This window comes from Palaemon carinicauda, chromosome 3, assembly GCF_036898095.1.
Source record: "Palaemon carinicauda isolate YSFRI2023 chromosome 3, ASM3689809v2, whole genome shotgun sequence".
NCBI lineage: Eukaryota > Metazoa > Arthropoda > Malacostraca > Decapoda > Palaemonidae > Palaemon > Palaemon carinicauda.
This window is the reverse complement of record NC_090727.1, coordinates 158,519,242-158,546,243: the sequence shown is the minus strand read 5'-3', so window position 1 is coordinate 158,546,243 and position 27,002 is coordinate 158,519,242. Positions and strand designations below refer to the sequence as shown.

At 45.7% G+C, this 27,002-nt stretch overlaps 1 protein-coding gene across 1 annotated transcript in view; it reads right to left on the bottom strand.

Moving 5' to 3' along the window:
* Positions 1-27,002, bottom strand: part of TfIIS (RNA polymerase II elongation factor) — a 50,725-nt gene that overhangs the window by 8,317 nt on the left and 15,406 nt on the right. Inside the window, exons 2-5 of the mRNA XM_068371047.1 lie at positions 13,130-13,189; positions 6,350-6,467; positions 5,786-5,995; positions 2,166-2,377 (exon numbers count right to left, since the gene is read on the bottom strand). Coding sequence (XP_068227148.1) covers positions 2,166-2,377; positions 5,786-5,995; positions 6,350-6,467; positions 13,130-13,189 — 600 coding nt within the window. The remainder of the gene's footprint in view (positions 1-2,165; positions 2,378-5,785; positions 5,996-6,349; positions 6,468-13,129; positions 13,190-27,002) is intronic.

Below are 27,002 nucleotides of genomic sequence, written 5' to 3'. Positions count from 1 at the left end.
AGTCAGAGCTGAGCCAATGACTGCAACCTGGCTGAGCACTCGCGGACTGGACTCTGCGTTTAAGCGGTCTCGAGACCTGAGACCAACGTTTCTTCCCAGACAGTTGATCAGCGGACGAGATAAAGACGGGCTCAATCGTCTGCAGGTGGGAGTGACGGTCTTTGGAAGACACGCCCGCAACCACCGAGGATACTTCTGTGCGCCTAACAAGGCCTGCCGAACCCTTATGCCCTTCGACATTGCTTCTCCCCTGGGCTTGGGAGCTTGCAAGAGGTCCCGGACTGGGAGGACGACTGGCTCGCACAGAAATATCCTCACGCACCACACTGGCACTGACACTAGCACTTGGCACTGCACTGACACTAGCACTAGTCACAGCACTGGCACTAATTCCACCCACTGCACTCTTGACCTTAAGTTCCTTTACTTCGGCCATCAGAGACTTATGGTCACTTACCACTGACTCTACTTTATCGCCTAAGGCCTGAATAGCACGCAAAACAACAGACATATCAGGCGGAGGGCAAACAGTAGGTTCGGGGGTAGCCACTACAGGGGTAGGAAAAGGTAGGGGATCATGAGGTGAGGAAAACATTGAAGAGTGAGAAGAACTCCTCCTAACTCTACCTCTCTCTAACTTAGTTGAATATTTCAAAAGACGGACAAATTCCAATTCCGAAAGTCCGGCGCATTCCTCACATCGATTTTCTAACTGACAGGGCCTGTCCCTACAATCAGAACAAGCGTTGTGAGGATCTACCGAGGCCTTCGGAATACGCCTATTGCAAGACCTACATCGTCTATGGGAGGGGGCTTGCGAAATGTCAGACATCTTGAATCCAAAGAGTTAGCCAAAGGGGGTTCCAAAATCAAGCAAAAGATCGTTAACCGTTAATCAGGCCTATATAAAAGCTATCTAGCTAATATAAGAAGGTTTCCAGTAAAGCGACAGCCGTTAATCTGAGAGAATACTTCACCAATTAGCCGTGAAAATACTCGAAGACCATAAGCGTATCCCAGAACGTCTTGCCGGAAGCACGACAGAGGAATAATTGAGGAGGTGTCAACAAGAAGTACTTGAGTACCTGGCCACAGGTGGCGCTGGTTAGTACACCCCCTTCTAGTATTGTGATAGCTGGCGTATCCCTCCATAGAATTCTGTCGGGCAACGGAGTTGACAGCTACATGATTATCGGGTAAGTTTAATATTGAAAATTATAATTTCAACACAAAAGTTTAAAAGTAATTTCCAGTTTTCTTAGATATACCTGTACAAAAGTTTAAAAGTAATTTCCAGTTTTCTTAGATATACCTGTACTAAAGTTTAAAAGTAATTTCCAGTTTTCTTAGATATACCTGTACTAAAGTTTAAAAGTAATTTCCAGTTTTCTTAGATATACCTGTACAAAAGTTTAAAAGTAATTTCCAGTTTTCTTAGATATACCTGTACAAAAGTTTAAAAGTAATTTCCAGTTTTCTTAGATATACCTGTACTAAAGTTTAAAAGTAATTTCCAGTTTTCTTAGATATACCTGTACTAAAGTTTAAAAGTAATTTCCAGTTTTCTTAGATATACCTGTACAAAAGTTTAAAAGTAATTTCCAGTTTTCTTAGATATACCTGTACTAAAGTTTAAAAGTAATTTCCAGTTTTCTTAGATATACCTGTACAAAAGTTTAAAAGTAATTTCCAGTTTTCTTAGATATACCTGTACAAAAGTTTAAAAGTAATTTCCAGTTTTCTTAGATATACCTGTACTAAAGTTTAAAAGTAATTTCCAGTTTTCTTAGATATACCTGTACTAAAGTTTAAAAGTAATTTCCAGTTTTCTTAGATATACCTGTACAAACTCATGTACAGTACACAGAGGCTGGAAAACAGCAACTGAAACCCGGACTGGATTTCTGAATTTGGGCCATATGGTCTGGCATTAGGCCAGGTAGGCCAGCTAATAAGAAGGTGCAACGGAGAAAAATACCCAATTACGTTATTAAGTGATAATAGGTTAAACAACAAGGTGAGAGAAAGTAAACAGGAACAGGGGTAAAGTACTGTAGGAAGCTTAGACGAAAATGATTCAATCTATTGAAAGCCTTAGCCTTACAGTCTATATCTGATAAGAATATATTAACACTTAGATTACTACAATAGAAATATTCACTCACATCTGATGTCATAACTGCCATCTTCTGGGGAGGTATAGCACCACGCAACACATTTTCGCGGAGCTGAGGATTCTTAGAATCCTTGAGGTTATATACACGTGACCGTAAGCGATTTTTGTAAGCAGCATCTGTGTTGCCAAATTCTTGATAAATCGCAGCTTCTATCTGCTCTGCCAGAAATTCGGGAGAGGCAATAGCATCTTCGGGCAGCTCTATAATATCAATATTCAAAGCAATTAGTTTATTCAAGTCTTAAAAAAAGAAAGTTGGCAATCCATTTGATAAAAAAAAATTGGCTGAAAAGCAAGTACCATAATATAATGTAGTACATTGTTTGATCTGATTTCACTCTAACCTTTCAAGAAACCTACAAGACTAGGCTATATAAATAATGAAATTGTTATACAGTAATAACATATTTGTCATTTGTACCTTCAGATTCACCGGCCCCAGGAGTCACTTAACTCCTGTACAATTGGCCCTAATTTTAAATTTGGGAGAGAAAATATATACACAATCTTATTGAGACAAAAATAAGTTGGAAAATAAAATCTAGGATAAATAGATATCTAAATTTTATCTATTAAATTTATACTTAACAATAAAATCTTAAGATTTGAAAAATACTCAATCCGATAAAATGTCAGGTAAAGTTTTCTGACCAAAACATAAGCTCTGCATTTTAGAAAAAGTACATTCATAAAAGGGATTTTGACGAAGGAAAAATCTATTTCTGGGGAGAGACCTGTGGCGCCCGGTGAAAAGCCCTTCTTGTATATCTTTTCTGATAAAACCTTCCAATTATACCAGAGAAAGATAAAAGCATTGAATGCTGAGGTTACAACCCTCGCGCGAGCACCTTTTGGGTGTCGTGTATAAAGCAAAGGCGCGTGAAATCCACTATTCACAGGTTGTCTTCCATTTAGTTAATTCCTTCGTCAAAGGGATGGGCCGATACAAAGGCCCTAGACAAACCCCCAGCGCCACACCACCCACGCCACGACGCGAGCGCCACCTGAACAACATCCTTCTTTTTGGAATACAAAGTGTTGAATTGTTTTGTTGTGCTCTCGGTCTTTTTTATCAATCGTGGATTTATTTTGTCATGTCCGAAGCTCCATCTTCACACATTCCAATGTTAAGTACCATAGTTTGTTTTGACAGTATTTTATTGTACCGGGCTTTTGTTTTATATCCAGTATAGTCTGTTTTATTATTCCCGTCTGGCCTTTCATGGCGGCCATTGTTTGTTCACTTGTTTGGGAATTCATCTTTGTCTGCCCGTTTAGTACTCTGTCACTTAGGTTCTTGGTTAAGTCCCTGGCCTTATGCCTTTAGAACCGTTATTATTTTTATTTTTTTGTGTATTTATGCTCATGGTACTTTTTGCTAGTAAGTCCAGCAGTACATTCATAAAATATATGTTGGAAGGATAAAATAGTGTCATGAGATGTATACACAAAAAGGCCATGGGTCAGCTTTGTATGACTCATACACAAGATGGCCAAAATTACCTCCGTCCTCCTATCCCTATTGGTTTTATTTTAAAATTACCTTTGTCCTCCTGTCCCTATTAGTTTTATTTTGATTTATTATTTTCCGATTCATGATTCCATATAGTTTACCATTTCTTACAATAAATGCTTTATGATAGTTATACTGTATAATCCTTCGTAAATTGTTTAATGTCCTGTTGTGGTAGATCTATTGATAACATTTTAGCAGCATCTGCTTTTTCATTACCAACAGCCCCAACATGGGCAGGAATCCAACATACTTCAACATTCATTAATCTATTAAGGAGCTCTTTCATGTGTAATAAAATTTTATTCTTATAAGCATAGCCCTTGAGGGACTGTATGGCACATCTTGAATTGGTATAGATGACAACTTTATGATACACCTTACCTTAAATTGTCATAATAATGTTAAGTGCCAATAAAATTGTGTATAGATTAGATGTAAAACCTGATGCTTCACAAGGTAATCAGAGCCGACTTATTTTGCGTGAGGATCCTGCAGCCATTAAGATTGAGAGCCATCATCATAATGAGGACGTTTCCTTAGAATATATTCCAAGGCATGTTGTTTATGGTGAATAGGATTTTAACTAAATTTATTTGATAATCAAAAAAAAGATGAATATTAATTTCTATACTTTTTGATCCAAGGTGGAGGAAAGAGAGATGGTTGAATAATGTTCATTCTGATGTTTGTAGATTGTAATAGTCTATTTTCACTTATTGGGAATGGTGGTTCATCAATGTTTATAAATATATCCTAGTTGAATAGCTTCTTTGTTGAAGAATTGGTGGATATTACCGTTAATTCACTTCACAAATTACAAAATCTTGGTGAGGAAACAAGGGTGTTTCCCCACTTTCACGAAATACCGAGATACTTGGGGGAAAACCTAAAGGCTCAAATACAGAATCTCAGACCTTCAAGTGTGTATTGGATCTAAAGACTTCATAGTAACTTCAGATCCTTACCCAAATATTGGGCTACCATAATCTATTCCCAAGAATACTAATGCTTCATAAATCATCAATAAAGTTGATCTCTTTGCATCCCAAATATTGCAAAACTTTTTTTCACTAGATTTAGAGCATCATCACAATCGTATTTCTTGATTTTGCTCCCATCTGCTATTTTCATAAAATATTATTGCAAGTTTTTTTTTCTGCAGAAAGTCTGAAACCTACAGATGCAGTCCAAACTTCTGCTTTTTCAATGGTGCTATCATATTTTTAGAATTCTATGCAGGTGACGAAGACTGTTTTGCAAAGATGCCCACGTAAATGTTACTTTGCATTTCCTGTGGCAATTGGGCAAATATGTTTTAAGAGCACCTATTAAAACATATCCCTATACAAGTTTGGAATGTTTTTCACCCCAAAAAATTTTCAAAAATAAATAAGGCGTGCTTAAAAACCATTTGAATGGAGGATTCAAGTATTAAATGCCTCCAAGTAGTATGGTAAGCCTTTTCGGTGTAAAAAAAATATGGCTATGTATATAATTTTCCAACCATGAAAGAGTACAGTAGATGAATGAGATCCATCTGTACTTCCAGTAGTTTTTTTATTAGAAGTTATTCATGTGAATTCTCTAAACAGCTTTGCGTAGTGTCTCAGCCTTTCCTGCATCATCTTGGTCCTTGGACTGAAAAGCAGGGAGGGCATTCGAAGTTACTTCCTCTTGGTACCATAGGAATTTTCCTTTGAGCATCACTTCCCCATAGAAGCAACGTCAGTCTTGCCAGTCTTCATCCTCTTTTAAGGAACACTGGGTAAAGCCGTCGGTTAGTCTGAGTTTTAAGGCAGATCTTTAGATTTCCAAAGGAAAGGAGTGCAGTTTCCTAACCCTTTTATAGTCTGCGGAGACATCTGTTGTGCTTTTACCAGCTCTTGGGTTGTGTATGTCAGCGTTTTCCTCAAATCAAAAAGTTCCCAAATTCAACACAATTTCTTTGACAATGGCAGAATGAAATTGGGGGGCAATAAATGTCACTCTAACCTCCAACATTTAACTACTACAAGCACTTTCAGCTCAAGCTGGAGAATGGTCCTACATAAGAGGCAAAACGTCGTATTCGTTTAAGAAACGAAGTTACTTACCGCCTACTTTCAACGCATTAGATATCATCTCCCTGCACTTTAGTCGCAAAGAGTCTGTTGTGGCTGGAGGTGTCCCAGGGAAGCTTGCAGGTTTTGAATTACCACTGCTACTGCTACTACTGTTGCCATTGCTGGTACTTTTCTTTTCCTTGTCCTCCTTTTCTTTTTTCTTTTCCTCCTTTCCATCTTTATCCTCATCCTCTTTTTTATCTGTAGAAGATAAAGCATAGTTTTTACTGAAGCTCATCATTTTTCAATATTAAGCGTAAAGTATAAGTAATTATGTGATGAATATCAATATGGAATAAGCAAATATAACATATACCTTTTCATTTTTCTCATAAGCAGAGAAGTCATTTTCTTTCCATGCTCGTGCACAATCTTTCTCATTGGTTGATGAAAGTGAAATATACTTAGGGCACTGAATAGCTTAATAATACCAACTTCCCTTCATTTAAACAAGCTAAGTGATAAAAAACATGCAATTGAAATTCTTTAACATGGGCAATACATAACTGTACCATACTGGTCAACTATAAAAAATATAATACTGTGACTACAGACCTGGAACGAACTTTTTCCAGTTCTTTATGAGTTGTTTAGCTGTAGAAATTACTTCCTCATCTGAAGAGGCCTTGCGTAGAGCATTTACAGTCATTCCAATACGTGTTTTGGACAGCACCTGCAAATTTGATTTTAAGTACAGTATTAAAATGTTAATTTCATTATAAAATAAATTTTTGAACATACTCACCTGGTAGTTATATATATAGCTTATTCCTGTGACGTCAGGGTAGAAAATTCAAAACTCGCGCCAATCGCCGGTTGGATAGCCAGGTGTACCACCTGTGCACCCTAGCGAGGTACCTCGGAACCATCCCCCGTCCCTTCATATTTTCCATGCCTCTAGTCTCTAGAGGGGAGGAGGGTGGGAATTTAATTATATATAACTACGAGGTAAGTCTGTTCAAAGATTTATTTTATAATGAAAATAACATTTTTAAACACAAGACTTACCTGGTAGTTATATATATAGCTGATTAACACCTTTGGTGGAGGGTTAGAGACAGCCAATATAGTTGGAATTCTGCTTAAGAGTTTAAATACAAAACAAGCTTAAGGGTTCGTACCAGATAAGGAAGCTGACCTCAATGATACTCTGCCATTATGTCCGCTTTCCTTATGAGATCCAGCGGTCCTCTCAGGGGGCTGAAGATCCCTAGGAGCTGTCAAACCATTGACCACACCTCTCTGTGACAGCGCCTCCTCTAATACCCAGTTGTGGGTGCTCTCAAGGAACAAAATAGACCACCTGACCAATCAATGATTGCGGAAGACTGTCGCAATCTCCACAAGACAACCATAAAAAACAAATAACAAGTTCCAAGAGAAGAAAAGGTATTAGGACTATGGGAATGTAGTGGTGGATCCTTCCCCGACTACTGTACTCGCTGCTACTAACAGTCCCAGAGTATATCGGTCCTCATATTGAGTCTGGAAACTTTTTAAATAGTGTGAAGCGAACACAGATTTTCTCCTCCAAAATGTTTGTGTCCATAATGCTTTGCAACGAACGATTTTGTTTGAAAGCCACTGAGGTTGCTACAGTTCTCACTTCGTGAGTCTTGACCTTCAAGAGTCTAAAGTCTGTCTCACTGCAATGTGTATGAGCCTCTTTAATTAAAAGTCTGATAAAAAATGACCGGGCATTCTTAGACATCTGCAAGGAGGGCTTCTTGACCGAGCACCACAATGCTTCCGACTTGCCTTTTAACTCCTTAGTTCTGTCCAAGTAGAACATGAGGGCCCTTACTGGACATAGGACTCCTCTAACTCATCGCCAACAGCATCCGAAAGATTCGGAATCTCAAAAGACTTAGGCCAAGGTTGAGAAGGGCACTCATTCTTGGCGAGAAATCCCACTCAAATGAGCAGATAGCTTTGTTATTCTGAAAACCCACATTCTTACTGAATGCAAGGACTTCACTAACTCTCTTGGCTGTTGCCAGACTAACCAAGAAAAGGGATTTCATTGTGAGGTCCTTCAGCAGAGATGTAGAGTGCAAGGGTTCAAATCTGTCACCCATAAGGAACTTTAGGACTATGTCCAGATTCCAAGCTGGTGAATCCTGGTAACGTTGCTTCGATGTCTCAAAAGACTTAAGAAGTTCCTGCAAGTCTTTATTATTTGATAGATTCAAATCTCTGTGCCTGAAAACGGTAGCCAACATGCTCCTGTATCCCTTGATAGTGGACGAAGAAAAATTGCGCTTCCTTCTCAGGAATAACAGGAAGTCAGCAATCTGGGTCACAGAGGTACTGGAAGAGGAAATGGAGTTGACTCTACACCATTCCCTGAAAACTTCCCACTTGGATTGATAGACTCTGATGGTCGAAGACCTTCTTGCTCTTGCAATCGCTCTAGCTGCCTCCTTTGAAAAACCTCTAGCTCTTGCGAGTCTTTCGATAGTCTGAAGGCAGTCAGCTGAAGATTTTGGAGACTTTGATGGTGTCTTTCCAAGTGGGGTTGTTTGAGTAAGTCTACTCTCAGTGGAAGGCTTCTGGGAGTGTCCACCATCCATTCCAGTACCTCTGTGAACCATTCTCTTGAGGGCCAGAAGAGGGCTACTAGGATCATTCTGGTCCCTTCACTTGACACAAACTTCTGCAGTACCTTGTATAGGATCATGAAAGGCGGATTTGACCAATCTAGTAGGAACGCGTCTGTGTGTACTGCTTCGGGACCTGGCACTGGGAAGCAATACATCTCTAGCCTTTTGGTCTTTGAGGTCGCAAAAAGGTCTATGCAAGGGCGACCCGAAAGTTTCCATAGACTTTTGCATACTTCCGGATGGAGTGTCCACTCTGTGGGTAGGACTTGCCCTCTCCTGCTGAGACTGTCTGCCTAAACATTCTTCTCCCCTTGGATGAATCTTGTAATCAGAATTACCTTTCTTTCCATTGCCCAGATGAGCAGATTCCTCGCTGTCTCGTAAAGGAAGATCGAATGAGTTCCTCCTTGCTTGGCAATGTAAGCCAATGCTGTGGCGTTGTCGGCATTGACTTGTACTACCTTGTTCCGGACTGACCCTTCGAAGCTTTCTAGGGCCAAGAGGACTGCTAGCAGTTCCTTTTGGTTTATGTGGAAGGACTTTTGAGCCTCCGTCCACAGCCCCAAAACTTCCAGCTTTCTCAGTGTTGCTCCCCACCCCCAAGTCCGAGGCGTCGGAACACAACACAAGGTCTGGGTTCTTCAGATCTAATGGATAACCTTCTTGGAACTTGACTGGATCGTTCCACCACTGAAGGCAACTTCTTATTGACTCCGTGACTGGAATACACATCGTGTCCAAATCCTTCTTCCTGTTCCAGTGAGAATTGAGGTGAAACTGGAGAGGTCGAAGATTCAGTCTTCCTAGAGAGACGAACTGTTCTAACGAGGAGAGGGTTCCCACCAGACTCGTCCACTTCCTCATAGAACACTTCTGCTCTCCTAGAAACTATTGTACTTTCCGGATGGCTTGCTTCGTCCTTAAAGGAGACGGAAAAGCCCGAAAAACTTGACTCCGAATCACCATCCCCAAATAATCTCTTGTGATGGTGTAAGAGAAGATGTGTCCTTGTTGACCAGAATACCCAATTCTTCTGTCAACTTCAACGTTGTCTGAAGATCGTTCAGGCAGAGAACGTGAGAGTGAGCTCTGAGAAGCCAATCGTCTAAGTACAGAGGGGCTCTGATTCCTCTTGATTGGAGAATCCTTTCCACATTGAGCATAAGCCTCGTAAACATCTGAGGGGTGGTGTTGAGGCCGAGACACAGGGCTCGAAACTGAAAAACATCTCCCTGGAATACGAACCTCAGGTAATGTTTGAAGCTCGGATGAATAGGGATGTGGAAACAAGCGTTCTGGAGGTCCAATAAGACCATCCAGTCACCCTTCCTTACTGCTGCAAGCACTGACTTCGACGTCTCCATCGAGAACTTTGTCTTTTGGATAAAGATGTTGAGAACACTTACGTCCAGAACTGGACGCCATCCCCCGAGTTCTTGGAAACCAGGAAAAGGCGATTGTAAAATCCCAGTGACTGCAAGTCCTGAACCCTTTCTATAACCCCCTTCTCCAACAAAAGAGACACTTGAAGCTGTAATACTTGCTTCTTCAACTCCTCTCTGTACCTGGGAGAGAGATCCACTGGTGTTAAAATCAAAGGAGGTTGCCTTATAAAAGGGATCTTGTAACCCTTATTCAAAAGTTGGACTGACTAAAGGTCTGCCCCCATCTTCTCCCATGCCTGCCAGAAGATGTGAAGTCTGGCCCATACTGCCTGAAGGCGAAAGCAGTCAGACACTGCTTCGCCCTGTCCTAGCTCCTCTCCTCTTAGCTCCCCTTCCATCAGGTCTAGTGTTACCCTTACTGGAAGACTTTCCACGAAAGGGCTGGGAAAACTTAGGAAAAGGAGTATCATCATTAGGCTTGCGGCTAGAAAAAGACGATGGTAAGACTTTTCTTGCCGTCTTAGAGACTAGATTTTGTGTGGCCTTCTGTGTCAGAGCGGAAGAAATCTCCTTAACAAGATTCTGCGGGAAAAGAGCTGAAGACAGCGGAGCATAGAGCAACTAAGATTTCTGGAGACAGGAATGAACACAACTGGGCTCTCTTCTTAAGGATGCCTGCAGTAAAAATCACTGCTAACTCATTCGAGCCGTCCCGCAATGCCTTATCTATGTAGGACATGACATGGATCAAACTAGAAGAGTCCCCTTCCTTGAGTGCAGCGACTTTCTTGCCCAAGGCTCCCAGAGTCCAATCGAGGAAGTTAAATACCTCGAAGGCTCTAAAGACACCCTTGAGCAGATGGTCCAACTCTGAAGTGGACCAGAGAACCTTAGTCTTTCTCATGGCCGATCTACGAGGAGAGTCTACCAGGCTTGAGAAATCTCCCTGGGCAGAGGCAGGAACTCCCAAGCCGAGAACTTCTCCCGTATTGTACCATATACTGGACCTAGAAGCCAATCTAGTTGGGGGAAAAGTGAAGGCTGCTTTCCCTTGGTCCTTCTTGGAGACCATCCAGTCTCCCACCAACTTGAGAGCTCTTTTAGACAAACGAGACAGCACCATTTTAGTAAACAACGACTTCTTCTTCGGTTTCCCAAGCGTGAATTCCAATGGAGGAGAACGAGGAGCAACGGGAACAAAAGACTCAGGGAACTCATCATTGAAAACCTTCACGAGTTTCTTGAAGTCCACTGATGGACGAAAAGATTTGGAGTCTTCCTCTTCAGATAATTCTTCAAAAGGTTCAACAGGAGAAAGGAGAACATTAACTTCTTCCTCTCATAAAGCCCCTTGACGCTCTGTGACACGCTTGCGGTCCACGCGATCAGAGCTAAGGAGTTCTGTACCTTGCTCGACGTCTTATCTGGGAGCTCATTGTTCGACATCGTGTCCTGGAGGACGCTCTGCATCGCGTCTTGCTGGACGCTCTAAAGCATTTGCTGAAGGACGCTCACTATCACTCCTAATAGGAAGCTCAGCGCTTCGTTTAAAAGGACGCTCGACTTCCTGGAAGGCAGGACGTTCAACGTCGGGTGATGAAGGGCGTTTAACATCACGTTCACCAGGACGCTGAACACGACGCGTTGTTGAACGCTCAACGCGTCCAGAAACTCTGCAAGTGTCTCGCGACTCGCTGCCTTGCGTTGCTTGGCGTACAGAATGGAAGCTTCCTTAGCTTGATAGCTTTGCATAAAGGATGAAAGCTTTTGCTGCATCTCTTTCAACATAGAAAGATTTGGGTCTACTGTACCAGCAAAACAGGTGACGACACATCAATGTCAGGCTCGTCTTCTACACCGCTCAAAGACCGCCTAGAGGGTCCAGAGGGCAAGAGCCAATCTGAAGGAGGCGGAGGAGCATGAACCGATGGCATGCCTGGTTCAGCCAACTGTTCAACAACAGGATGATTCTTAACAGGAACGAACGTCCTAGCAGGAAGCTTGGCAGGCGAGCTCTCTTCTGTGGAAGGAAAGCATTCTGGGCTACTCCAAGGGCTACAGCTTGGACCTTGAGACGTCCTGGAAGGACGCTGGTTGCCATTATCAAACTTCCTCTTTAGAGGTCTGGACGCTTGACGCCAGGCTCTTTTAGGAACGTCATCATCCGAGGATGAATAAAACACCTTAACCTCACCTTTCCTATGGTGAGGGCGAACGTCCTGGGAAACGTCAAAAGGAACGTTCGAGGGGACGTCTGCTCGGGAGCTAAAGCCTCTCGTTTCGTTTCGTCTTTAGACATTCCTTCTCACAGGGGTTGGGGAGCTTGCAAGAGGTCTAGGACTAGGAGAACAACAAGCCCGAGCAGGCGCACCCTCCACAGCACTTCTCGCACTTTCACTTTTAAGCTGCTTAACGTCGGACAATAATTGCATTCTATCAGCAGCGATAGACTCAACCTTCACGCCCAATGCCTGAATAGCCAACATCATGTCTTTAAGTGAAGGCTCATCAGCGGTACTCGTAGCGGGATTATGAGCTTCCACTACAGGGGAAGGAATAAGTTCAGTGACATGTGAATAGGAAAAATCTCTAAACGAGCGAGAAGAACTACGTCTTAACCTATTTCTTTCTAACCTTCACGAATAGCGATCGAATTCAAGCCACTCACGATCAGATAATAGAAGGCATTCGTCACATCTATCATCCAGCTCGCAAACCTTACCTCTCCATATAACACAGAGTGAATGATGATCAATGGAGGCCTTTGGCAACCGGGTCTTACACCCATTCACACACACTCTAAACGTAACGGGCGGGGGGGGGGGGGGGGGGGGGGGGGGGGGGGGCATTTTGGAAAATTGTTAGAGAGATCAAAACAAGCAAGGGTCAAAATATCAATATCCAAACATAAATCAAGAGTATCCAATAGAAAAACCAATCAAGCGAGAATCAAAAACCAAATTATTGTACTTCACCAAAGGGACAGGAATAATATCAGGAAAAAAGCGAGGAGAATCTCCAACAATGTTACCGCTAGCGGCGGCAGAGAAAATATGAAGGGACAGGGGATGGTTCCGAGGTACCTCGCTAGGGTGCGCAGGTGGTACACCTGGCTATCCAATCGGCGAGAGTTTTGAATTTTCTACCGTGACGTCAGAGACGTAAGCTTTATATATAACTACCCGGTAAGCCTTATGTTTAAAAAAAAAAGTGTTTATCATCAAAGTTATCACAACATACGACAACCAATCAATGCTAACAATAATCAATCGGCCAACCAATCAATGCTAACAATAATCAATCAGTGATTTATTATAAAATTAAATAATACCATAAATCTTACAAACCTGAAAGTTTATTGGTAGTCCTTGTAGCACTTTCAAAAGATCTAATGCCTGTGTTTGGTCCTGAAACATAAAAAGTGTATTATGAGAACCAGTTTTCTCTCAATAACATAATGTAGTTTTATCACATACTGTATTTTGGTCCTGACCTTCATACTAAATTTGCACAATCCATGCAAATATCAATTTCACAAGATTTCTACCCCAAGCTAATATGACAAATTCGAAGATAATTTGTATTTTTCCTAACCATACAAACCTTAGCTATTTACAAAGGGTTATTACTTTTAGCGTAGCTGAAATGGCGAGCCATTAGAATTTAACGAGGGTGTATTACCCCCGCGCTAGTTAGCGGGGGGGGTAGGGGAGTGGTAGCTAGCTACCCCTCCTCCCCCTCACACACAGGTGAATACTCACTTTCACTTAGAGGTAGGACTTGTCTTGGGGGACAGGGCTGGCGGGCAAATATGTGTAAATAGCTAAGGTTTGTATGGTTAGGAAAAATACAAATTATCTTCGAATTTGTCATTTGTTCCGTAACCGAAATACAAACCACGCTATTTACAAAGGGTGACTTATCCCTTAGGAAGGGTGGAAAGTCCCCAGCCATACTGGCTTTGGCTTTACCCGGGGACTCAGAATCCGAGTGAGTCGCACTCGAGAAAAGGAGTCCCTGCACCTCACAAGTTCCTTGCACCGCAAGGAACCATGTGGCCTACGTAAGCTTGTGTGTGAAGGAAGAAGTGTGACCCGTCCTAGGCAGTTGACCTGGAGTTCCAGAAGGAACTCTGGGTTAGGACGTTCCCAATACCACCTCGTCAGGGTATGGGGGACGCGACAGTATTGACTCAATACTCGGAACACAAGGAAGCATGGTTTACCTGCAGAGGTTCGAGGTCAGCTATGCAGAGACCAGGATGCTGCTTCCCCGTAGAGGGGATGATGAAGAAAGAAGTAAGGGCCAGACATACTTCTTTCGTTCATGCAGACTAAAACCTGATAACAATGCCCTCAACCTTCTGCTACCTGTCCAAAAAGGAGCCTGAGGTTAGACCAGCTGTTGTGTAGCCACCACAGAGCGATAGAAAACGTATCGAGACTCCTGTGGGTCACGCCCTGCAGGAAGCGGGCTGCGAAGGTCATCAGACGCTTCCAGACTCCAGCTTGTAGCACCTGCGTCACAGAGTAGTATTACTCGAAGGCGAGGGACGTTGCGATGTATCCAACATCGTGCTGTAGGGCGACGTGACGGGGGAGGGTCTGAAGACAGGTCGAGATGAATGTCCTTGAGTCCGGGCTGAAGAGGTATACTGGTGACTCTCCCCCCATGTCCTCCTTGTGTTCCCAAATCGGCTGCAACTGAGGCCAAACTGCAGCTGTTCCCAGCGCTAACCTCTCGATTCCTGTACTGGCAAGAAAGAGAAGGTCTTGGGACATCAGACACAGAATGGAGACTCAAAATCTTGAATGAATCGGACCGAAGGGTCGGGACCCTCAGATTCTGAGTCTAGCCAACAACTCAGGAGCGAGCCTGAATGTTGCCTTCTCCTCTTCCTTAGAAAGGGGGGGAGTAGTAAGAGACCAAGAAGATTGCTTACACACTGGCCGTGGCCAGAGTGAGCAGAAGACCCAAGGCGGAATACAATCCGAGGCCTGTCGTAAAAGGGTCTTGAGAAGATCTCTTAAAGGACTAAAAGTCCGAGCCATGCTCCAAGTCGGAGGTCTTCCTCCGACTAGGGCAGGGACGATCGTAGCTTCGCATGAGCGAGGATAGATCCAGCGGGCAGGAAAAAGTTATTCCTTTAAGCCTGAAGGTCAGGGAAAGGCTGAGCGACAGGCTTCATTGCCAAGAGCGGAAAGGAGTTTCCTCCCGCCGAAAGGCAATAAGACCGTTATTGCTGGAGAAGAGGCCTCACGGGAAGAGGTATATCTCCCACGGCACCAACCACCTTAGACTCTTCACTTTGCCTGGGAGACCCCTGTGGATGACTATCGCAGATGACGCGACCTCCGTACCGCGACTGTAGCGGGTTGTCTCTTCTAGAGGAGGAAGCGTAGTGTCTCCAGGCATGAAGCCGAAGTGACGCCCCGGTTCGGGAGAGATGTCGCAGTGTGGTTGCTTGAGTAGTCTGCGCCGTGGGAGAAGCTCTCCCGGGAGTTCCGTCAGGGGAAGCAGAGGGTCCAGAAACCGTTCTGCGCATAGTCCCAGTGGAGCTCTCCCATTGAAAGGTTGACAGACAACCTGGTTTTGTTGAGACCCATTGTCCGCAGACAAAAAGGAGGGAAGACGCAGGCGTCGAAGTTGTCCCACCATCACCGGAATGCATCTTGCCAGAGTCTCGGGGTCTGAGACTGGGGGGAAAACTAGCGGAAGCTTGAGGTTCCAAGCTGTCGCGATCAGGTCCCCCAGACCAGCACTTGCTGGTTACCCAAGGTCAAAGACCCTTAGGTACACTCTCTCTATGAGGCTCTGCTCGGATAGTCTGAGAGAAACATTCCCCTGCCTGGAATGAGAGAGCCGATGGTGGAATTGAGAGAATCTCAATCATCCCGGTATCTCTACTGCAAGATGTGAAGGTGTGAAAATGCGTCCCCTGCTGGTTAGCATGAAGTCGACACGCAACGGGGCGACTTGGCAGGAGCGGTAGGATCTGAAGAGGGGCCAGACTAAGGCCCTTAAGCCTGCCTGAATGATGGAGAGGTATCCTTCAGGTCTTGACCATAGGCCTGGACCGGAACATGCCCCCCCCCCCCCCCTTTCCTTTGACGAGTCCGAGAACCGCATCAAGAATGTGGGGAAAGGACGAGAATATCCACTACCATCAAGAGGCTCCATAGGTCAACACCCATTGCAGGTTTAATAGTTCCGCTGGTCCCATAGGGCCAGGGAGTCCGGTTAAACATTGCCTGAAGCCACCGGAACTTGGATCGCCCCACATGGAACTTATCCTGAGGCGACCGTTCGGACTATAAACGGGTCAATGAGGAAAGAAGAACTAGGAAACGTTCCAAGGTAGGGCTGAAAACTCTGCTTGACTGAGAACAGGTACTGCGACTCTCCTCAGTCTTGCCACAGTCAACCGAAAGGAAGGCTCGGAGGATGTGGTAACAGAATCTGGCGTCCCCAGGTGGTCACCCATCCAAGTACCGGCGTTGCTTAACCTCGCTGGACGGACGAGAAGCGGGGTTTCCAACGTGGTAAGGCGGTTGACTCAATATCATGGCCAGATACTCCAGATGTTGAGGCAGAGGAAGAGAAGGCTCCAAGCAAAATACCATGAGCCCACACTCATGGTCAGCATTCGGAAGCTTTTCCCGGCGCTGAAGAAGGTCGAAACCCGAGCCTACCGGAGTTGACCAGCCCTCCAAACAGCAGAGGAGGCGAAAGTCTGCACCTGAGCGGCCAAAAGGAAGGCAGGGAGAGTTCTCTGGGGAAACACACCTGCTATGCCACGGCGGGATAGCCACACTGCATCATAAGCAGGAATACTTGCAGTTTAGGCTGAATTCGACGAGCACCCTGGAAGATGGATGGAATGGAAACTGAAAGTACCCGTCCTTCCGATCCAGGGTTAAAGGAGTCCTGTCGCCTCGTTACCAGTCTGATCGATTCTGCTGGTCTACGCTGGCCGAAGTTTGTTCGACAAACTTGATCAGGGCTGAGAGGTCGACTATGGACATCCCCTCTCAGATCCTTCCTTACAAGAAAGGATCGACTGAGGGGGCCGGGGGTGAAGCCGTCGATGATCCTAAGGAAGACCTTCGCCTAAGGTATGGATCATTCTGCCCAACCGGGCAACTCTGCTGATGCTATGGCATAGAGGTTCAGAGACACTGAATTCGCTGACAGAGACGGCAGGCGCGATATCCTTGGCTACTCACAGAGATTGTGCGGGAATGGGCATCGGGAAGCTGTCATTCGGATGAGTAACCTTAAGCATCCTCCCAGCGAAAAAACCTGCAATCCTAGAGTTCGTGAACTCCTTTTAGGACTATGCCCTCCCCCGGGGAAGTCTCCCGTGCCATCTGTTCCTGACAGGAGGAAACTGCAATTGGACACCTTGTCCCAGTTGTCGTAGCCGATAACTTAGGCCGACGTGGTTGAAAGAAAAGGGAGCTGGAGCCCTGCAGAGTCTGGAAGAAAGCGCCTTGGAGGAGTGAAACCGGAAGTCGATTTACTCCGCACAGCAGATGTTTAAGTCTCTGTCCTTGGGCAAAGACAAAACTCTTCTCAAGGATGGAAGGGTGTCTGAGGTCGTTGACCTCCACAGATGAGACACCCGAAGGAAGCCTTCAGTCAGTGCGTCCAGATGGTACAACATCGAGCTTGTCCGCAAGTAGATACTTAACGACGAAAGGCCAAGGTGCCTGAGCTCGAGAGGAGGAAAGTACCCTTGATCTTCCTGTAGCTTCCTTGAACCAAACCTCGGGCCGTAACCGAGGAGGGAAAGAACCTGGTAAGCTCCCAGAGGAAGAGGTAAGCAGTCACCCCTTGTCCGATGGAGAAATCTTCAACGGAAAGCCCCCCCGCCAAAAATCCTTCCAGGGCGGGAGAAGGAGAGAGTACTCGTGCAGGAGTGGGGACCCTCGAGACCGACCTCTTGGGAACCAACTTCGCCCTGGGGGAAGTCACCACGAAGTCCACTCCTCTCTTTCTCTTCAGCGTAGGAGAGACAGCCGCTGGTTTGTTACCCTGGCCGGTGAGTGCTGGTTTCATAACCCTCATTAACGCCCGTGCCAGCGGATCAAACCATGTCTGCTGCTCCAAGGACACAGAGTCCGAAATCCTCGCTAAGGTGAAAGGGATCGGGCGATCCTTTGGAGAGGACACGACGGTTCCTGCCTGAAAAGAAGGTGGGAAGAATGCTGTACTGACCTGTCTTCGTCCTGCACTACCAACCTGTGCTTGGATGGAGGTGATCCCGAGTGCCGCCTAGGAGCAGGCGTCCCTGCTGCTACCACCGGCTGTGGAATTCGCCGCGAACTATGGTCGCGCGAGGGCGAACGGTCGCGCAAAGGCGAATGGTCGCGCGGGCGCACAGGCGAGTGGTCGCGCGGGCGCGCAGGCGAGCGGTCGCGCGGGCGCGCAGGCGAGCGGTCGCGCGGGCGCGCAGGCGAGCGATCGCGCGGGCGCGCAGGCGAGCGATCGCGCGGGCGCGCAGGCGAGCGATCGCGCGGGCGCGCAGGCGAGCGATCGCGCGGGCGCGCAGGCGAGCGATCGCGCGGGCGAGCGATCGCGCGGGCGCGCGATCGCGCGGGTGAATGGGCGTGACGGCGAGGGATCGTGCTGCCGCGTAGGTGAAGAAGATCGCTGGCGGTAAGCGATGGCGAGCAGCATGTGTAGGTGAATGATCGCGTGATAGGGTGCGATGGTGATCAGCATCCGCAAGAGGGCGAGCGTTCAGGGTTGTGCGATGAGGAGCAGCATGCGTAAGCGGGCAATCGTGCAGGGTTGTGCGATGGCGAGCAGCATGTGTAGGTGAATGATCGCGTGAAAGGGTGCGATGGTGATCAGCATCTGCAGGAGGGCGATCGTTCAGGGTGGTGCGATGAGGAGCAGCATGCGTAAGCGGGCAATCGTTCAGGGTTGTGCGATGGCAAGCAGCATGCGCAGGTGAATGATCGCGTGAAAGGGTGCGATGGTGATCAGCATCCGCAAGAGGGCGATCGTTCAGGGTTGTGCGATGAGGAGCAGCATGCGTAAGCGGGCAATCGTTCAGGGTTGTGCGATGGCGAGCAGCATGCGCAGGTGAATGATCGCGTGAAAGGGTGCGATGGTGATCAGCATCTGCAGGAGGGCGATCGTTCAGGGTGGTGCGATGAGGAGCAGCATGCGTAAGCGGGCAATCGTTCAGGGTTGTGCGATGGCGCGCAGTTGAGGGTCGCGCGATGGCGATCAGCATCCGCAGTTGAGGGTCGCGCGATGGCGATCAGCATCCGCAGTTGAGGGTCACGCGATGGCGATCAGCATCCGCAGTTGAGGGTCGCGCGATGGCGATCAGCATCTGCAGTTGAGGGTCGCGCGATGGCGATCAGCATCCGCAGTTGAGGGTCGCGCGATGGCGATCAGCATCCGCAGTTGAGGGTCGCGCGATGGCGATCAGCATCTGCAGTTGAGGGTCGCGCGATGGCGATCAGCATCCGCAGTTGAGCTAGTAGCTGGCGAACCATGTTCCTTCAGAAGTGTTGGAGAACGTTGGCGTGCCAGCTGTAACACACGTGGGCGATCCGGAGATCGCTGGCGAGCTGATGATCGCTGACGAGCTGACGATCGCTGGCGAGCTGATGATCGCTGACGAGCTGATGATCGCTGACGAGCTGATGATCGCTGACGAGCAGAAGGCTACGCGTGGAAGCCTGCGTAAAGAAGAGTCCTTGACCCCGACCTGAACCGAAGTTCTAGATCGCGAGGGCGAACGTGGGCGCACAGGGCACGTAACAGGAACCGCAGGGAAGATCATCTTGAAAGCGCTGACGAACAGGAGAGCGCTGACGAACAGAAGGGCGCGCAGGGAAACCCTGACACGCAAGGGAAGAACCCCCGTGGGGGCAACCCTTTGCCCCGAAGGGATCGTTGTCCGCCGGGAGACTGATGTCCGTCGGAAGACCGCTGTCCGTCGGGAAGACCGTTGTCCGTCGGGAAGACCGTTGCCCGTCGGAAGACGAGATTAGACTGCTGTCCATCTGCACCAAGACGGAAGATCGAGAAAAAGAAGTTGTAGGCTGCAAACGGAGATTCAAAAAGGCGCCTCAAGCACCCTTATAGGGAGATGAGAGGCCCTTACGACGAGGCGGACGGAGGGCCTTACGGCGAGGGAGGCCAACAGCAACAGCAACAGAAGAAACCTCCGAAGAGGAGTCTCTATGAGTGTACTCTCTCGCGAACGAAAGAGAAACACTTCGTGGAAGAGACTGGTCAGCCAGTGACCTAAAAGGGGCAATCCTCCGAAGAGGAGCTCCTGCAGTTGCCCAGCCCCTTGAGCGAAACTGCAGGTGCGACCGCTCAGCACCAAGAGCATAGTCGCACGAAAAAAAGGCAAGAGAAGAACCCCCCATAAGAGGAAAAGCTCAAGCCTGGACAGGAAAAAACTTCCCTCGGAAGGAAAGTTATCCGCCCAAGGAGGCAAGCCTCCTGACTGTTCTAAAATGAACTGGAGAGCTGTCCGTCGACACGGGAGTACTACCAGTAGAAGGAGACACGCCCCTGACGACAATACAAGGGGGGAGGCAGCAACAGCCGAATCCCCAGGACTCAACCAGACAGCTCACACCGTTGCTATATTACAGAAACGAACTAGATCGGTAACTGTAAAAAAATAAAACAAATAATATTAGTACACATTCATTCCCCCGGGAAGGCTCCGAAGAGGAATCCCGAGGAAAAGGAACAAGAATTACACAACAGGCACGTGCCCTCACAACCACTTACACTCGCGGAAGGAGAGCTGTAACCAAAACAGAATTATAACAATTATAATTATGTAACTATGTAATTATGTAATTTAAAAATGAATGAACACTAAAGAAAAAAAAACGAAAACCCCGAAAGGAATCGTTCTACAAGCTGAAAAATTAACAACTACAATTAGATTCATAAACTAATTGAGACAAAATGTACGGCGTAGCAACCCCACCCACACGGGAAGGAAGCTACAAGGGCGTAGTAAAACATAGTAAAAGGGTGAACGACCTCAAGAGAGAGAGAGAGAGAAAGACCGAAGTCAAACTCGATCGCAACCCATAAAATTAGGCCGTGGTGGCCTAACTGCCGAGGCCTCCACGTAGATATCGTACACTACACACACACATCTGAAAAGGAAACTTACTTATTTCTATACTCAAATATATATACAAACATGAAAACATGTTTACATATATATTGAGTAAAAGAAAAGTAAGCGAATAAGTAAAGACAAAACAGACAATGGCTGCCAAGCGAGGACCAAGACAGAGAGACGTCTGTCACAGTCCGAGCCAAAAGTGAAAGTGAGTATTCACCTGTGTGTGAGGGGGAGGAGGGGTAGCTAGCTACCACTCCCCTACCCCCCCGCTAACTAGCGCGGGGGTAATACACCCTCGTTAAATTCTAATGGCTCGCCATTTCAGCTACGCTAAAAGTAATAACCCTTTGTAAATAGCGTGGTTTGTATTTCGGTTACGGAACAACTGAAAATTACAGTTATTCTGGAAGAGATTCCTCTACAAAATACACCAGTCCTATAAAATAGTCAGCTAAAGGCCATTTACAGTATAACAATACTGCATAGCTGTAAGTACTATATAGATCTGATAATCTGGCCAATTCCTGTATTGTACTGTACTACGTTGGGTAATGACAGTCAATTGAACAAAACGGTAATTAGTTAGTTTACTCTACAATATTACTTCTTCCATTTAACTACAGTATTATTTTCTACCACAACCAATACAAATGCGGTTTGGATATAAATTTAAGGTTTCTACTATCAGAGGATAAAAATTTAAAATACTCTCGGCAGCCCTTATTTAGCAATTCTTAAAATTCAGCTATCATGAGAAAATGACAAATTTTCAAGTACTTTTAATTTTTCCTAACTATACAAACCTGAATCAATTTCATCAAAGGAAAATGATAATAGCAAAGCTGAAATACAGCAATTAAGAATTATAAAGAGGCGTTAAATAGCAAGTAGTTACTGGCCAGTAGCGGGAGGCAACAGCCCATAGCTGGCTCACTGACAAACTACTTTCATAGCAGCTGGGACTTTCTAGGGGGTTGGTAATACCAGTAAAGTATGAGCAACAGAGTCAGGTTTGTATAGTTGGGAAAATTACAAATTACTTTCAAACTTGTCATTTGTTCCTACACAGATAAAAAAACCTCAAATCTTCACATAGAAGACTCATGCTTAGGTGGGAGGAAGTCCCTGTTCCAACCGGTTGGAAACATATCATGGGATACTCAAAAATTGTGCATTGGGATGTGGAAAGAATTAAAAATCCTACCGTCACGTGCACCAGTGGCTTAGCAGTAGTAGCGGGACCACTGCCCCAGGCACAAAGAGCAGTTACGAACCAAATACCTGTGCCATAAACCGGCAGGTATACCATATCTGAGGGGTTTGCCTGAATCAATTTGCAAAGCATATACATATAATTATCGGTTTGCCTGGTTACATCACAAGCCTCCTTGTAAGCTGTGAGGGAAAAAGACACTAATATACCCGAATGGGGCTTCCCAGCATCTAAATAAAGTCCAACTGGCAAAGTTTTTGAAGCTGTATCCCACTTACATTCCCCACTCACACAAACTTAACCCTGGATCCGATGCTAACGGTCCTGTGAGAGGAGCCAAGGTAGCAATACCACCAGCTGTGCAGCTACGACAAGCCCTAAGGTAAAAGTGTCTAGTAACGTGGGTCACATTGTGCAAATAACTGACAGCATACCGATGCTTGTAATAACTGTGTCACAGATTCTTTCTGAGTGCCAGTCAAACTTGCACTTATGACTTCATGCACTGTTACTTGTGTTCTTCCGGTGAAAGGTGGAGTGGGTGGCGAAAAGGTTCTGTAGATAACCACCCTCATCCAGGAAGAAATTGTGTTCTTTGTTACTCTATTTTCTTCGCCCTCCCTGTGCTGACGAAATGATATTGCAGGCGTGGTCTGCATGAAACATTTTATGTAGCTCTTCAGTACCTTCACTGGACATAATAAGAACCGATCAGGATCATTAGCTACTTCTTGAAGGCTTGTGATTTGAAAAATTAAAAACCTGGAATCAGGGACTGGTAGATTCTGGGTTCTGGCAACAAACTAGGGGACGAAGGAGAATGAGACCTGTCTCCATCTCCTGAATGGGAGATGTTAAAAAAAGACCATGCAGCTCACTGCCTCGTGTAGCAGAGGCCAAAGCAAGTAGGAAAACCGTTTTAAGGGTGGGGTTCCTAACTGAGGCTACCCTCAAAGATTTGTACGGTACCCCCTTCAGGGAACACAGCACCTTGATGACATTCCTGGGTGGAGGTCTCACTTCAACTGGAGTCTAGGTCTGTTTAAAGCTCCGTATGAGCATAAAAACTCAACCGAAAAAGAAATATCTACTCCTTTTAGTCAAAAGACTTTGTTCAAAGCTGAGCGATAGCCTTTTACTGCGGAAACGGAGCAGAGTTTATCCTTTCGCAGGTAAAGAGTCAGTTATTAGTGGAATAGAGGCTCCAAGGGGAGAGACACTCCTTCCACAACACCAACCATAGATGATGGACCACTTGGCTTGATAAACAGAAGTTAAGGATCTGCGGAGGTACAGTACTGTATCCAGAGATCTATCAGGCAGCTTCGCAAGAAAAGCCTTTCTCTGAGATGTTGGATAACCTCCACATAGGCAGAAGGGATTTCACTACACTGTGAAAAGATTATGTGGTTGGCACATCCTATCCTGAGAGAGGAAAATCCTTTTGAGGACATTGTCTACGTACATTCTGAAATAAGCGAATCTTTATACTGGCACTAGTACAGACTTACTTTCGATACAACACAATCTTAAGATCGTGACAAAACAAAAGAAGTCTTCTCGGTGGAGGAGAAAGGTTCCCTTCAAGTCTGCCAGGATTAGCCAATTGTCCAGGTATCATAATAGATGAATTACATTGGTGTGTGCCCATGCAAAAACTAGTGTGAAGACCCTTGTAAATACTTGAGGGGCTGTTGAAAGCCTGAAGCCAAGTACTGTACCCTGAATTGGTACACTATGCTGGCTACTACTAGATGAATACAGTGCACTGTACTTCCTAGAGGAAGGATAGATCAGGATATGGAAGTACGAGTCCTTTAGGTTGATTGTCGGCATGAAATAGAAAGGCCTCACCGGTTGCCTGACCGGGGCTACAGTCTTTATCTTGAACGGAGTTTGCAGAACAAACTCTATGGCAAAGAGGTCGACGACTGATTTCCAGCCTCCAGAAGGATCTTGTACAAGAAAGTGTCTATTGAAGAAGCCAGAGGAGCTGTTGTCAAAAACTCTTGGAGATCACCCTTCTCCAGCATAGCCTGTACTTCTGCATGAAAGGCCAGATCCTTTGCAATAGGATGATGATGTTGCTGGTGCCGGAATCAAGGGAGGTGGGAAGAGCTGATGAACGAGAGAAGGTACCCGGATCGAATGATGTCTACCGTCCATCCTTATGCCTCATGATATCACCACCTCCTCCAAATGCACTGTAGGCACCATGGTAGGATTGCACTCCCTAGAAGGGTCATCGACCTTGACCTTTTACTCTCCCTCTGAATCACCCAACCACTTGATTCCTGCAGCCTTTACAAGGCAAAAGAAGACAGCCAGAACTCCCTACTGCATCGAGCTGTTTCCTTCCAGCAGTCACAGTCAGCTCGAAACGGTCTGGCTCATTCCTTGCTTTGGAATAAGTGCGCACAGGCAAAGCACATCTACAAGTAGGAGAATTGCGTTTGGAAGAAACTTTGTGAACAAGACATGATGAGGTGATGTGCGTTGAGGTAAGGCACATCCAGAGGTGGGGCTCGTAGGTGAAGCACGTCTAGAAAAAGCGCGTCCAGGGTTGAGGTAAAACTCATAGGAGAAGAGATTCTGGAAGAGGCGCGTTGAGGTTAAGGTGTATCTAGGAGCAGAGCTGACAGAATCTCGTCTGGATGTTGAGGCGTTGGGAGGTAAAGAGAGTCAGGATAAGGCGCAATGGGGGGAGGCAAGATTGGGTGAGGCACAAGTGGTCGAGACTCGTCTGGTTGAGGCAAGATTGGGTGAGGCACAAGTCGTTGAGACTCGTCTGGTTGAGGCACAAGTGGTAGAGACTCATCTGGTTGAGGCACAAGTGGTAGAGACTCATCTGGTTGAGGCACAAGTGGCCGACTCGTCTGGTTGAGGCACCCGATGGTGAGGTGCGTCTCAATAAGGCTGGTCTGGAAGAACTTCATCTGGTAGAGGGCGAGTCGTATTTGGAGGATTCCACCGAGGAAGACTTGCCTACAATCCCCTTCCAAAGAGGAGGGATCATGCAAAGGTTGTGGAACAGCCTTTCAAGCTCACTCTAAAGAGACAATGTGCTTCGAAGGAGTAGACCTCCTCAAAGGGTGAGGGTCAGGCATTCGTTTAAAAGTCTTCTGGGCAGATGAAGGATGTTTCCCTCAGGAAGGTAGTTGAAACCTTGATATAATTTTTAACTGCCATATTACCAGCTGTTATCGTTCTCCTATGTAAAGGACGATGATTTGATTTTAGTGTAGGAACAAATGAGAGCTATAGTAGACCCACATAAATTTGGTGACTATATATTTCATGTAATACACATTACTGAAATATGTTAATTTTATTAATAAAATAAATTTTTGAATATACTTACCCGATAATCATGTAGCTGTCAACTCCGTTGCCCGACAGAATTCTATGGAGGGATACGCCAGCTATCACAATACTAGAAGGGGTGTACTTACCAGCGCCACCTGTGGCCAGGTACTCAATCATTTGTTGTTGACACCTCCTCAATTATTCCTCGGTCCACTGGTTCTCTCTGGGGAGGAAAGGGAGGGTCGATTAAATCATGATTATCGGGTAAGTATATTCAAAAATTTATTTTATTAATAAAAATAACATTTTTCAATATTAAACTTACCCGATAATCATGTAGCTGATTCATACCCAGGGAGGTGGGTGAAAACCAGTGTACAAGATTAAAGGATAGCTAAGTATCCCATATTTCATATAACAGTTATCTCAAATAACAATGAAATAATAAGTACCTGGTAAGGAAGTCGAATAGAACCGTTACTCTGCCTCTTTATTTAAAGTTCGTCTTCCTTACTGAGCGCAGCGTTCCTCTTGGAGGCTGAATCAACCCAAAGGTGCCAAAGTACACGGGGTTGCAACCCCTACTAAAGGACCTCTACCAAACCTTTAACCCAGGCGCTTCTCAAGAATGAATAGACCACCCGCCAAATCCAAGGATGCGGAAGGCTTCTTAGCCTACCGTAACAACCATAAAAAACAACAATAAAAGTATTCAAGAGAAAGGTTAAAAAAGGTTATGGGATTAAGGGAATGTAGTGGCTGAGCCCTCACCTACTACTGCACTCGCTGCTACGAATGGTCCCAGGGTGTAGCAGTTCTCGTAAAGAGACTGGACATCTTTCAGATAAAATGATGCAAACACTGACTTGCTCCTCCAATAGGTTGCATCCATTATGCTCTGCAGAGAACGGTTTTTATTAAAGGCCAACGAAGTCGCTACAGCTCTTACTTCGTGGGTCCTTACCTTCAGCAATGCAAGGTCTTCCTCCTTTAGGTGAGAATGTGCTTCTCTAATCAGAAGCCTTATATAGTACGAAAGCCCATTCTTGGACATGGGTCTCGAGGGTTTCTTGATGGCACACCATAAAGCTTCTGACTGTCCTCGAATAGGTTTAGACCTCTTCAGATAATATTTGAGAGCTCTGACAGGGCAAAGAACTCTCTCTAGTTCGTTACCTACCATGTTGGAGAGGCTAGGTATTTCGAACGATCTAGGCCAAGGACGTGAAGGAAGTTCGTTCTTTGCTAGGAATCCAAGCTGAAAAGAACATGTTGCAGATTCGGTTGTAAAACCAATGTTCTTGCTGAAGGCATGAACCTCACTGACTCTCTTAGCTGTTGCAAGGCAAACGAGAAAAGCAGTCTTGAGGGTAAGATCCTTGAAGGAAGCTGACTGGAGAGGTTCGAACCTAGATGTCATAAGGAACCTTAAGACTACGTCTAGATTCCAGCCTGGAGTGGAAAGACGACGTTCTTTAGACGTCTCAAAAGACTTGAGAATGTCTTGAAGGTCCTTGTTGGAAGACAGGTCCAAACCTCTGTGACGGAGAACTGAGGCCAACATGCTCCTATATCC